Source organism: Staurois parvus, unplaced genomic scaffold (assembly GCF_062004578.1).
Source record: "Staurois parvus isolate SC_StPar_1 unplaced genomic scaffold, SC_StPar_1.0 ptg000412l, whole genome shotgun sequence".
NCBI classification, from domain to species: domain Eukaryota; kingdom Metazoa; phylum Chordata; class Amphibia; order Anura; family Ranidae; genus Staurois; species Staurois parvus.
In genome coordinates, this window is record NW_028318208.1 from 656,896 (window position 1) to 669,572 (window position 12,677).

General features: G+C 45.3%; 1 protein-coding gene across 2 annotated transcripts in view; it reads left to right on the forward strand.

Moving 5' to 3' along the window:
• The first annotated feature begins 266 nt into the window (after positions 1–266).
• ZDHHC4 (zDHHC palmitoyltransferase 4) overlaps positions 267–12,677 on the forward strand; it is a 36,140-nt gene continuing 23,729 nt past the window's right edge. For both annotated transcript variants that reach the window (XM_089686789.1, XM_089686788.1), the window contains exons 1-4: positions 267–393; positions 1,895–2,024; positions 4,472–4,533; positions 6,224–6,402. In XM_089686789.1, the coding sequence (XP_089542915.1) occupies positions 1,902–2,024; positions 4,472–4,533; positions 6,224–6,402 (364 nt within the window). In that variant the 5' untranslated portion in view covers positions 267–393; positions 1,895–1,901. The remainder of the gene's footprint in view (positions 394–1,894; positions 2,025–4,471; positions 4,534–6,223; positions 6,403–12,677) is intronic.

Below are 12,677 nucleotides of genomic sequence, written 5' to 3' on the forward strand. Positions count from 1 at the left end.
ATTCCCTGACACCAGGGGTCCTGCTACATTCCCAGGTACCGTGCTGTTTACTATTGAAATGAATGGAGTAATGTACATTCGCTCCAATATAATAACACCCTGCTAAGAGTAGCCATAGTGCCTCATCCTTGTCCTTCTCCATAGTCCTCCCATCCCTCCCAGGTGCCTCCACAGCCCCCATCCCACCCAGGTGCTTCCACATCCCTATCTGTGAGCAGAGTCGGCAATCCTTACTATCGGCGATCGTCTCCACCACCTGAAGCGCGTCACATGACCCCATCTGCCTGGGTGTACTTCAATCCTGTGCCGAAGTCGCTCTCCTCTTCCGGGTGTAGGAAGATGGCGGCGCCCAGCGGCGAATAACAACACACAGGTGGTTTGACATAACAGCACGTAAGTGTCTCATTTATTCTGATTTATAGGAGCTGTTTTGTTTTTTAGGATGTTGTAGTGTAAAATCAGTCATAATTAGGATATGCAGCAAAATATGTCTTCAGGTAAATGCAAACCTAAATTCTAAAACCTCATGTGAACTTTAACATGTTCTTGTTATTTTAAAAGGCACTTTCGTTCTCTTTAAATCTGCAAGTTTCATAAAAGGAATAGCTGAATATCCCTGCCATGATGGTCCTGGTACTTCCTGTTATAGGGTGACAACCAGGGATGAGCCCAGGTGTGTCCAATCCCAACCCAAGTGAGTGATCCAGCCGGGAAGCTGGCAGCTGTACTGGGCCAGTTATCTGTGGCTGGGGCATTGCCCTCCTCGCAGCCACATGTAAACAAGGGGGATGTATACTTGCAGCTGTTGGGGGAGGGGATACCTTGGCTGAAGGTGTTTGACCGCTGATGACAGCTTCCTGGCCGGGTCACTTACTTGGGTTGGGATTGGATCCAAACATGCCCAAGCTTCATCTTTAGTGACAACGCTCTGTCCCTGTCTTGGAGTTGTACTCCTGGGATGTCACTCTCTCAATGTAGACTGTACATCAATTAGCTATAACTTTATGACCACCCACCTACAGCCCCAGGGTGGATTCCATTGACATTGGCGGGGATCAGTCTGTTTATCTCCCGCTGATCAGAGCAGAATGGGTGGATGAGCATACACAGAGCCCACTCTGCTCTTTCGGTGCCTAAGAGTAAACAGACTCCGCTGTCCGTTTACACCCATCTGCCCTCTGATCCAATCCTTTTAGATGGAAGGGAACGGATCCCCTTTCATTTTTTTGTTTTGTTTAGCGGACTGGATCAGATTGGTGGTAGGTGGTTGGAAACAGACACAAGTTTGTTTACACCCGCCAGTCCATGAGGTGAATGGACTGTCTGATCAGGTCCATCTGAAAAACAGACACGTGCACCTGCTTGGAACCGCTGTGTGAAAGGGGACAAAGGCTTAGAAAATAAACTGCAAGGGACCATTTTTATTTCCCTGGAACTCATTTTAAGGAACCTGTTCACACCAGGTACGTGGGACTGTGCTGGGCAACCTTGCCCAACATGGTCCCAGTGCAAGACAAGGCAAAAAAAAAAAAGCTTGATCCTTACGCTAGCCAGTAGGCTAGTTCACACAACTGTGCTGCGGTGGTGTGTGCTGAAAAAAAGTGTAGCATGGAGTACTTTTTTTTGTTTTTTTTTTGTTTTCCCTCAGCACAGCATCGTGCAATGCAGTCCACCACATATCACCTGCCAATAGAATGTAATGAAAGTTCACACACAAAAAAGAGGGGTGGAATCAGCAATATTTTTCCAGTGCTCCCCAACAGTTGTGCGTTTAGTTTGGCTGCTGATGTGAACAAGACCTTGCTCCCCCTGTTTCTGTAAAGTAGCACAGCTTTGAATTACTCCCACTTACAGAGGAATACATCTAATCTTCTATGTCTGTGTTTTCTTCTAGTTTCAGAATGGACTTCCTGTGGCTTTTCATCCTCTATGTTTCTGTTCTTGTTCTTTTTATTTCCATTTACTGCTGCTTATCAGGAAGATCCAGGAGCAGATTGGACAGCGTGTTCTACAGAGCTGAAGAGGTGAGACAGTTTTTCCAATACCAACCTAAGGACAATGTCGGACAAGTATTTTGAACACAAGAAACTTTATTTAGGAGAAATTTGTCCTTGCTGCTGGTAGCAACTAGTCAGATTGATTCTATCACTTATGTATACTGACATGGATGAATAAAAGGAAGAAAAAAGAATAATCTTTGCATCCGCAATACAGGTTGGAGATGCACCTCTTGCATTGTTTTGACCAATGTAGTCAGTGTGGTAAAACCAGATAAGATAGGTAGTCTCCAGCACTTCAAGAATGCCCACTTCCACGTCCACTTCAAACAGTGTCACGTTTTATTTATTTCAGGTACTTATATAGCGCCGTCAATTTACGCAGCGCTTTACATATACATTATACATTCACATCAGTCCCTAACCCTCAAGGGGTGTACAATCTAAGGTCCCTAACTCACATTCATACATACACATACTAGGGACAATTTAGACAGGATCCAATTAACCTACCAGAATGTGGGAGGAAACCGGAGTACCCAGAGGAAACCCATGCAGGCACAGGGAGAACATGCAAACTCTACAGTCTTCTTCTAGAGAGTGCTTTTATTTATTTATTTCAGGTACTTCTATAGCGCTGTCAATTTACACAACACTTTACATATATATTGTACATTCACATCAGTCCCTTAGTCTCAAGGGGTGTACAATCTAAGGTCCCTAACTCACATTCATACATACACATACTAGGGACAATTTAGACAGGATCCAATTAACCTACCAGCATGTCTTTGGAGTGTGGGAGGAAACCTGAGTACCCACAGGAAACCCACGCAGTCACAGGGAGAACATGCAAACTCCAGGCAGGTGGTGCCATGGTTGGGATTTGAACCAGCGACCCTAGTACTGCCAGGTGGAAGTGCTAACCATTTAGCCACTGTGCTGCCCATCACATAAGTCATAATAACCAACATTTCAGGGCCTTGCAGGGTCCCTATGTCAAGGTGACTTAGATCTTATGAGGACATGAAATATTGGCTATTATGACCTATATGGAACTCCTTTTTTTTTTTTTCCACACTGATTGGAACAAATGGATATTCTTGGAATGCTTCTGACATTTTAATATTTTGTGTAGCACTGCAGTTTTTGGTCACTGTGCATAGCAGTATCACCAGAGGTATACAGGGACTGCCAATGCTGACTTGACAATGCTAGTTGCCTGGTTATTATCCTAAACAACTGTCTTCAAAAGTGTCACTGACCCAGAAAAAGTATCAAGAAATTAAAGGACGAGACCTAAATCCTTATAAACATGCTTGTTTTGGGTTTGTGACCCAAAGTATTAAAGCCAAAGGGTTCGTGACAACCCACCAACTAGCATTTTCAGAAGGTCAGCAATGATGGCCTCCATGTTTATCTCAAAACAAGTTTCCTTTAAGTAAATTTTTAAAGGTGAACTCTGGGTGCATGCAGATATGTAAATATTATCCACAAAGAATATAAATCCACTTTGTGCACCAAATTCTCTTGCACAACCCATTATTATCTTTTTAAAGCAGTGATATCACCCTGTGTTACATGTAGACTGTGTAGAGAGCATTGCTTTGGCTGAGATCCAGAAGGTTCTTTTGGCCTTTTATCCGCCCCCCCCACTTCTAGTTGGTCACTCTGCACAAGAAGAGGGAGTGGTCTTTATCCTCCTAGATTGTAAGCTCCTAGGATCAGGCCCTGAAATCCCTCTTGTATTGAACTGTATTGTTGCTGTATTGTCTCCCGTTATATTGTAAAGTGCTGAGCAAACTGTTGGCGCTATATAAATCCTGTATAATAATAATAATATATAAATCCTGTATAATAATAATAATATATAAATCCTGTATAATAATAATATATAAATCCTGTATAATAATAATAATTATAGGAAGCTCCTCCATAGAGACAGTGTTGTGGGTAGTCCTCCGACAACTGGCTAAAGAATCTTCAGTGTCCGACATACTTCCTGGAGTGTCAAATGCCTTATGTCCCACAGCACTCTGTGGCATTGATGAAGAGGTCAATGGATGAAATCTAGCACACAGCAGGGGACCAGGCTGAAGATTCTTCACCAGCTTAGCATTTTAAGGGGGCAAAAATTGGCAGTGAGGGCAACAAGACAGTCAAGTATTTACACTCTCCTTTTTAGGAAGTCCTTTTTTTTTCCCATTTTAAAAGTTTAATCTGCGGAAGAGTCACTTTCAAGTTTAGAGATAAGATGGTCCTTTACCAGACAGATCCCATGTTAACCCAACATACATGAAGAGAAGACTGGCATATCAAGTAAACATGAAGTCTACCATTCTCTGATCCAAACAACCAGATCCTTGTATACCCATTTTTTATTTTTTTTTTTTTATTTTTTTTTTTTTAGCTACACCAAGGTGGAAAAAGATATCCATTTCTATGTGTAAAGCTGAACTCATTTATATTTGCAGGCTCTTTCCTATGTGTTACCAACATGGCTGCACAGTCGTCTTACCAACTACTTCTATACAAGGTATGTTACTTACAATTCGGTAGGTTAGACGCCTACAGTGGTTGTCACTTTCCTCTCCTTTTCTTCATACTTTTTTTTACTTTTTACATTAACCACTTCAAGTCTGGACACTTTCACCCCCTTCCAGTCAAGGTCAATTTTCAGCTTGCAGCGCTATCACAGTTTTAATGACAATGGTGTGGCCATGCAACACTGTACCCATATGAATTTTTTTAGCATTTTTTTTTTTTTCTTTTTTGAGACAGATAAAACTTTATTTTGGTGGTATTTATTCACCACTGGGATTATTATTTTTTTTTTTTTGTTATATAAATGAAAAAGTAAAAAGTGTTTTTCTTATAAAATTTTGCATATAAATAATCTTTCTTCAAAAATGTTGGGCAAAATGTATTTGGTTATCTTTTTTAGTAAAAACAAAAAAATAACCCAAATTAGTTCACAACCAAAAATTCTAATTTTTCAAAAAAAAATTTTACATTTTTATTTTTTTTTTATATTATTTGTTTTGTTTTTTTTTTTTTTTTTTTTTTACATACCACTAAACATTTTGTGGGTGGAGTTGAACATGTTAAAGGGGAACTCCAAGCAAAACTTTGTCTTTTTAAAGCCATTTGTTTCCCTGCTGGGGAAATTATCCCTGTAAAGATTATTATTATTATTATTATACAGGATTTATATGGCACCAACAGTTTGCTCAGCGCTTTATAATATAACGGGAGACAATACAGCAACAATACAAGAGGGTTAGGAGGGCCCTGATCTTGGCAGCTTACAATCTAGGAGAAACGATATGGAGTCATATCAAGGCGTACGTAACATCCCTCATTTCCTGTCCAGGAGATACCTGTCACCAGGACAGGAAGTGAGGGGAATCCTCCTTGCAGTAGCACAGACTAGAATAAAAAAAAAACATTTTTAAGATAACGGGATCTCTCAAAAATTGATAGCCAACACATTTTTGGGTCAAGCACAAATCCCCTTCATCGGGGCATAGATTTATTATGTGAGAACAATCAGGACAGTTGCTTAATCTTGCTCATTAGAGTTTTCTGATCAGAGGTTCTAAGTCATCTCAACTCCCGCTATGCAACATGAAATAAAACATTTTACCTGGTGAGAGCATTTAACAATATACATCATAGATTGTAAGCTCCAAGGAGCAGGGCCCTCCTATCCCTCTTGTATTGAACTGTATTGTTGCTGTATTGTCTCCCGTTATATTGTAAAGCGCTGAGCAAACTGTTGGCGCTATATAAATCCTGTATAATAATAATTAATATAACTAGTGAAGTCTAAAAAATTCTGAACTCCTGTCCTGCCTGCTTGTTTTAGGTCAGAGACTCATGGGGGGTTATTTATTAAATCTGCAAGGTGCAAAATCCTGCTGCAGTTCTGCATAGAAACCAGCCGGCTTCCAGGTTTTGTTGTCAAAGGTTAAGTGAACAAGCTGAAGTCAGAAGCTGATTGGCTACCATGCACAGCTGCACCAGATTCTGAGTGCACTGGTTTTAGTAAATCTCAACCATTAAATAGCTGTGTCAGGAACTGGGATGACAGCCCTGGAGTCTATACCTTAATAAAAAAAAAAGTCGGCAGTGGCAGCTCCTGTATTTTATGCTCACAGATTCTCTTTCGTATCTCCACATAGGGTTGTTTATTGTGAGACTTCTGTTACTTTGCCTTTTTATAGGAGTGGAGCTTTTGTGGTTCTGCACTTGGTTCTGGATGCAGTGGTGTTTGCGGAATACACCTGGGAGGTGCTGGGCTACAGCCTGGAGATGGAACTACGCCGGATATTTGTCTTCTTGCCCTATGCTTTGATCACTGTGAATCTTTATTTCTTTTACAAATGCTGCAAATCCGATCCAGGTAAGAAGGCACACTTGTGTTTTTTTTGCTACAATTTGTAAAGCAGGAAGAATATTACATATAAAGTGGAAGCCACTTTCTACATTATCCACAGTTTGTGGATATCTGACTGGTACATCTATATGTGCTGTTTGGACATTCCATTCTAAAACCATGAACATTAATATGGCATTTCAGCAAGATTTGAAGTGTTTCTGTGGGAATTTGTGCCTGTTCAGTGTAACGGAACCGGACCCAGACTGCACTTGGATATTTCCGTTAGACTCACGCTTCCCTGTCCGAACACAGATCCCCAGACACCACCGCTGACCATACAGGAAATAGACACCCCAGTCTTGTACGAAAGACAGGTAATGAACTGCTTTATTTTAACATAGATACAAGATATATACACAGGGCGGGGAAATACAACCAGTAACAGGAAACACATCAGCAGGCCGTCCCACCAGGGGGAAGGGCTGCCAGAACCCCCCCACCAAGCCAGTACAAACACATTAGAACAATGGGATACACCACCTGGCAGTAGACAATACACAAACCCATACATCCCATAATAGTTTGCTCTCACGCAAGTCACACAATAGAACAATGGCAGTGAACAATGGACAACCCCCACACCAATACACAAACATTAAGTCCCATATTAGTTTGCTAGAACAATGGGATGCAGCCGCATGGCAGAGAACAATGAACAACCCCCACACCAATATTAGAACATTTCATCCTGTACCCCTAACAGGCACAGGATGACTTACACATAATAGGAACATGGGGAGCGGAGACAGGGGTCCCTCCACCCCCAAAAGTCACTCCCGTCACAATCAGTCATTCAGGACATTTGTGAGGCTGGGGGCTGATGTTGGGAAAAATCTGTCCTGTAGTGAGTTCCAATTCCTCCCAAAAGTATTCAGTAGGGCTGAAATCAGGGCTGGCTAGTTAACGTAAAAAAGAAAAAAAAAAGGCGTGGCACCCTAGTAATTTTTGCTGTCCTCAATGTTGTCATGCTAGATCTCCACCTTTTGAAAGGTTACCTACCCCTGTCCTAGCCTATACAGCCACAGGACTGGCGGAACAAAAAAAATGATTTTCCCTATTACACATTGGGTTGAAGTTGCTGAGAAGTGGGCAGATTAGAGGAGATGCATTTTAGTTAATGTGCAATTATATTAATTACTGTTTCCAGTCTTTGGTGGCTATTAATCGTGTAATGTGTACAAAACGCAATTAAAGAATTCTGGCTTAAATGAAACCGGATATTGACTTAAAGTGAAGAGCTGCTGAAAACAGACACATATTTCTTAGTAAAATGGGTTTATTGTGTACTGAGAATGTCTGTCTGTCTTAAAGTTGGTTGCATGAAGGTAAAAAACCTTGTGTGTATCCTGATACTCACCTAGGCCCCCCTCTCGATCCAATGATGTGAACTGGAGTCTCTGCTATCCTGGGACTTCCTCACCTCGTTGGCTGAGATTGGCTCCTGCTGCTGTCGATCAGCCAATGAGCCAGCGAGGAGAAGGGGCGGGGCCGACCCTGGACACACAGAGCAGCAGTTGGGGAGTGCGCATGCTGGGGCACCCCCTTAACAGGCTGCTTCTTGCTGTGGGGGTACCTGACAGGAGGGAGGGGCAAGGAGCGCCGGTAGGGGTCCCGAGAAGAAGAGGATCCGGGCTGCTCTGTGCAAAACCACTGTACTCAGCAGGTAAGTACTATGACATTTTTTGTTTTTAATTTAAGCCTTTAAAATCACCTTAATTTATACTACAATATAACACTTTGTACATTTAATGTCTTCCTTTAATGGGGGGGAAGCCAATATGCAAGCCAGGACCCCATATCCTTCACACCCTCCCCTTCCACTGATTCGAGCTGACCAACAATACAGTTGCAGAACATATACATATACTTTGCTCTTTATTCCTGATAGAAGTCCAGTTCACACCATGTTACTTCTGTACCATGCGATCCGGTGCAGGCAAACTCGCTGCGTTTTGTAACCTGCGTTTGGGGTGTTGTTACATTAACAGTGACACCCGCTGCAGATCGCAGTGGTGTGTTTTGAACATGGTGCTGGAAATGCGCATATAAAGTGCATTTCCTGGTCCGCGTTCTGGTGTGAACTCGTCCTTACAGTTGCTCAGGAGTGGCATGCTGAGGAGGAAGTATGGCTACCTGTAGCTGGATTAATGATTGAAATCCATATATGTGAATTGTTCCACCTGCCAAAGGTGCAGTTCTGTTCAGCCAGTCTTGCAAACCCATTCACATGCTGTGTAGACAGGTGGATGACACCGCTTTCTTTATTCAATAGTAGAGATGAGCGAATCGAAGTAGGCGAAGTGGAATTCGAGTTGAATATTGGAAAATTTTCGATTCGCGCCGAATCCGAAAAATAGCCTACTTCAGAGGCGCGAATCGAAATTTTTCCTAAAATGGCGGCGGACATGTGCGGCGACGGAGCGGGGATGTCTGGGAAGGCGCGCAGACAAGGCGCGCTGACCCATAATGCATTCCTTAATGACATGTGATCGCATTAGCCAATCAGCAGCCAGCCAGCCAGCACTGTGTAATGGTCGAGCTATAAATAGCGGCCATTTTAGAATTCTTCATTTGCCTCCAGTCATTCAAGAGAGGCAGACCGCTCTGTATTAGGGACAGAGTTAGGGCCACAGAAACGTTACTTGGGGACAGAGAAACGTTACTTAGGGACAGAGAAGCATTACTCAGGGACACAGAATTGTTAATGAGGGCCACAGAATCGTTACTTAGGGCCAAAGAAACGCTAGTTAGGGCCACAGAATTGTTACTCAGGGACAGACAGAATTGTTACTGAGTGCCAGAGAATTGTTACTTAGGGCCACAGAAACATTAGTTAGGGCCACAGAATTGTTACTCGGACAGACACAGAATTGTTACTGAGGGCCACAGAATTGTTACTGAGGGCCACAGAACCGTTACTCAGGGACACAGAATTGTTACTCAGGGACACAGAACCGTTACTTAGGGCCACAGAATTGTTACTCAGGGACAGACACAGAATTGTTACTCAGGGCCACAGAACCGTTACTGAGGGCCACAGAATTGTTACTGAGGGCCACAGAATTGTTACTGAGGGCCACAGAATTGTTACTGAGGGCCACAGAATTGTTACTGAGGGCCACAGAATTGTTACTGAGGGCCACAGAATTGTTACTGAGGGCCACAGAATTGTTACTGAGGGCCACAGAATTGTTACTGAGGGCCACAGAATTGTTACTGAGGGCCACAGAATTGTTACTGAGGGCCACAGAATTGTTACTGAGGGCCACAGAATTGTTACTGAGGGCCACAGAATTGTTACTGAGGGCCACAGAATTGTTACTGAGGGCCACAGAATTGTTACTGAGGGCCACAGAATTGTTACTGAGGGCCACAGAATTGTTACTGAGGGCCACAGAATTGTTACTGAGGGCCACAGAATTGTTACTGAGGGCCACAGAATTGTTACTGAGGGCCACAGAATTGTTACTGAGGGCCACAGAATTGTTACTGAGGGCCACAGAATTGTTACTCGGGGACAGACACAGAACTGTTACTCGGGGACAGACACAGAACTGTTACTCGGGGACAGACACAGAACTGTTACTCGGGGACAGACACAGAACTGTTACTCGGGGACAGACACAGAACTGTTACTCGGGGACACAGAATCGTTTAATTAAAGAGTATGTCAGACAACATGCAGAGGAGTGGCAGAGGAGGCAATGTTTTAGGAGCGAGCAGACGTGGCAGCAGAGGAAGGGGTCGAGGCAGCACTATTCGCAGCCAGAGGCTAGTGCTCCCGGTGTCATCCAGTACAGTGAGGAAGAGCTAACAGAGGGCGGTCAGGAACGGGGGGAGACATCCGCCTCTTCAGCAGCCAGGCGAAGAAGTAGTGGCGAGGAGAGTGGCTCGGTAGCCGGTGTAGAGACAGGTCTGTCTCCTGACCCACACGCAGCCGAGGGGGCTAGTAGTGAGGCGGAGACCCTAATTGATGATGATGAGGCTGATCGCACTTGGCAGCCTCGTCGTCATCAGGCTATTGCTTCCGCATCATCAGGAGAAGAGGGTGGCAGCTTGGCAGCGAGCAAAACAGTCGGTGGGTTGTCTCCATCGCCACACTCTGCCATGTGCCACTTTCAGGTCTCCTCACACACTGCTGGTGTGTTGAATTTTTTGACATAGGGTGCTGGCAGATTACGGGCCTCCTATAGCTGCTGCCAGGCCCCTAATCTGCCATGGGCCCCTATACCGCCTCCTCCTGCTGCTGCCAGGTCCAAAGTCTGTCATGGGTCCCTGTACGGCCTCCCATTGCTGCTGTCTCCATCGCCACACTCTGCCATGTGCCACTTTCAGGTCTCCTCACACACTGCTGGTGTGTTGAATTTTTTGACATAGGGTGCTGGCAGATTACGGGCCTCCCATAGCTGCTGCCAGGCCCCTAATCTGCCATGGGCCCCTATATACCGCCTCCTCATGCTGCTGCCAGGTCCAGAGTCTGTCATGGGTCCCTGTACGGCCTCCCATTGCTGCTGTCTCCATCGCCACACTCTGCCATGTGCCACTTTCAGGTCTCCTCACACACTGCTGGTGTGTTGAATTTTTTGACATAGGGTGCTGGCAGATTACGGGCCTCCCATAGCTGCTGCCAGGCCCCTAATCTGCCATGGGCCCCTATACCGCCTCCTCATGCTGCTGCCAGGTCCAGGCGAACGTAGTCACACAGGGGAGGAACTTCTCAGTGTAATGAACAGAGAAATCGACAGATGGCTGTCTCCGCGCAAACTGAAAATCGGAACCATGTTGACCGACAACGGAAAGAACATGGTGTCTGCTCTGCGTCAAGTAAGGTTGTGCCATGCGCCATGCATGGCTCACGTGTTCAATCTGGTTGTCAAGCGGTTCCTAAAATCCACCATCCCACTGCAAGACATCCTTAAAATGTCACGTAAACTTTGCATGCATTTCAGCCATTCCTACACCGCAAAGCACACCCTCCTTGAGCTGCAGCGGCAGAACGGAATTGCACAGCATCACCTGATCTGCGACGTTGCAACAAGGTGGAATTCAACCCTACACATGTTAGACCGCCTTTACGAACAGCGAAAGGCCATCACCGATTTCCTGATGTTACAAGCGGATAAAGGTACTCCCCTGTGTAACTTAGATGTCAGCCATTGGCAGCTCATGCGTGACACCTGCCGCTTGCTCAGGCCCTTTGAGGAGGCCACGCTATTCGTGAGTCGGCAGGACTATGGGATGAACGACGTCATTCCTCTGTTGCACGTCCTGGAACAAATGCTGTTAACAATGGCTGGTCAGGGTGCGGTAGACGTGGCGCACAGATCTCAACGCCACATGACCCCTGTGGGGGCAGGACAGGAAGAAGAGGAGGAGGTAGAGGAGGACATTTGTGCTCAGGAATTATTGAGTGAAATGGGTGGTTTTTCCACTCAGCGGACAGGAGTGGAGGAGCAGGAGCATCTGGTAGAGGAGGAGGAGGAGGAGGAGACAGAGGACCCAGACGCATCGTGGCAGTATGCTGTGAAGATGGAGGCAGGGAGTCCCTCGCATTCCTTGGCACAAATGGCCCATAGCATGCTCGGTTGCTTGCGTAGCGACAGCCAAATAATAACCATCAGACAGAGGGATGACTTTTGGCTGTCCACCTTGTTGGACCCTCGCTACCGTTCAAAAATGGTGGCCTTTTTCACACCTGCTGAGAGGGAGGCCAAAATAACGTACTATAAAAACCACCTATGTAGTCAGTTGGTCTCTGCCTTTCTGCGCCAATGTCCATCCTCAGACACTGTGGGCCCTGTGCGCTCGCGTTCCGCTGCCATGGCAGCAGGGGAGGGGTGGGGTGGTAGGAGCAGTGGCAGCTCCACCAGCAGCGGCTGCCTCAGTCTGCAGTCGATGATGAGTAGCTTTCTTCACCAGCGCAGTGAGGAAACTACTAACCAGCAGCAGCAGCATCAGGTGGACCTAGAGCAGGAGCTCAAACAACAGGCTTGGGCCTACTTGGACAGCACCCTGCCAACCGAGGTAGACAATCCCCTTGACTACTGGGCAACGAAACTTGACCTTTGGCCCCAACTAGATGAATTTGCCCTTGAAAGGCTGTCATGCCCGGCCAGTAGCGTGGCATCGGAGCGCGTGTTTAGTGCGGCAGGAGGTATTGTAACTCCGCGGAGGACACGACTGTCCACCCAAAGTGTGGAGAGACTCACGTTTGTGAAAATGAATCAGGCGTGGATTAG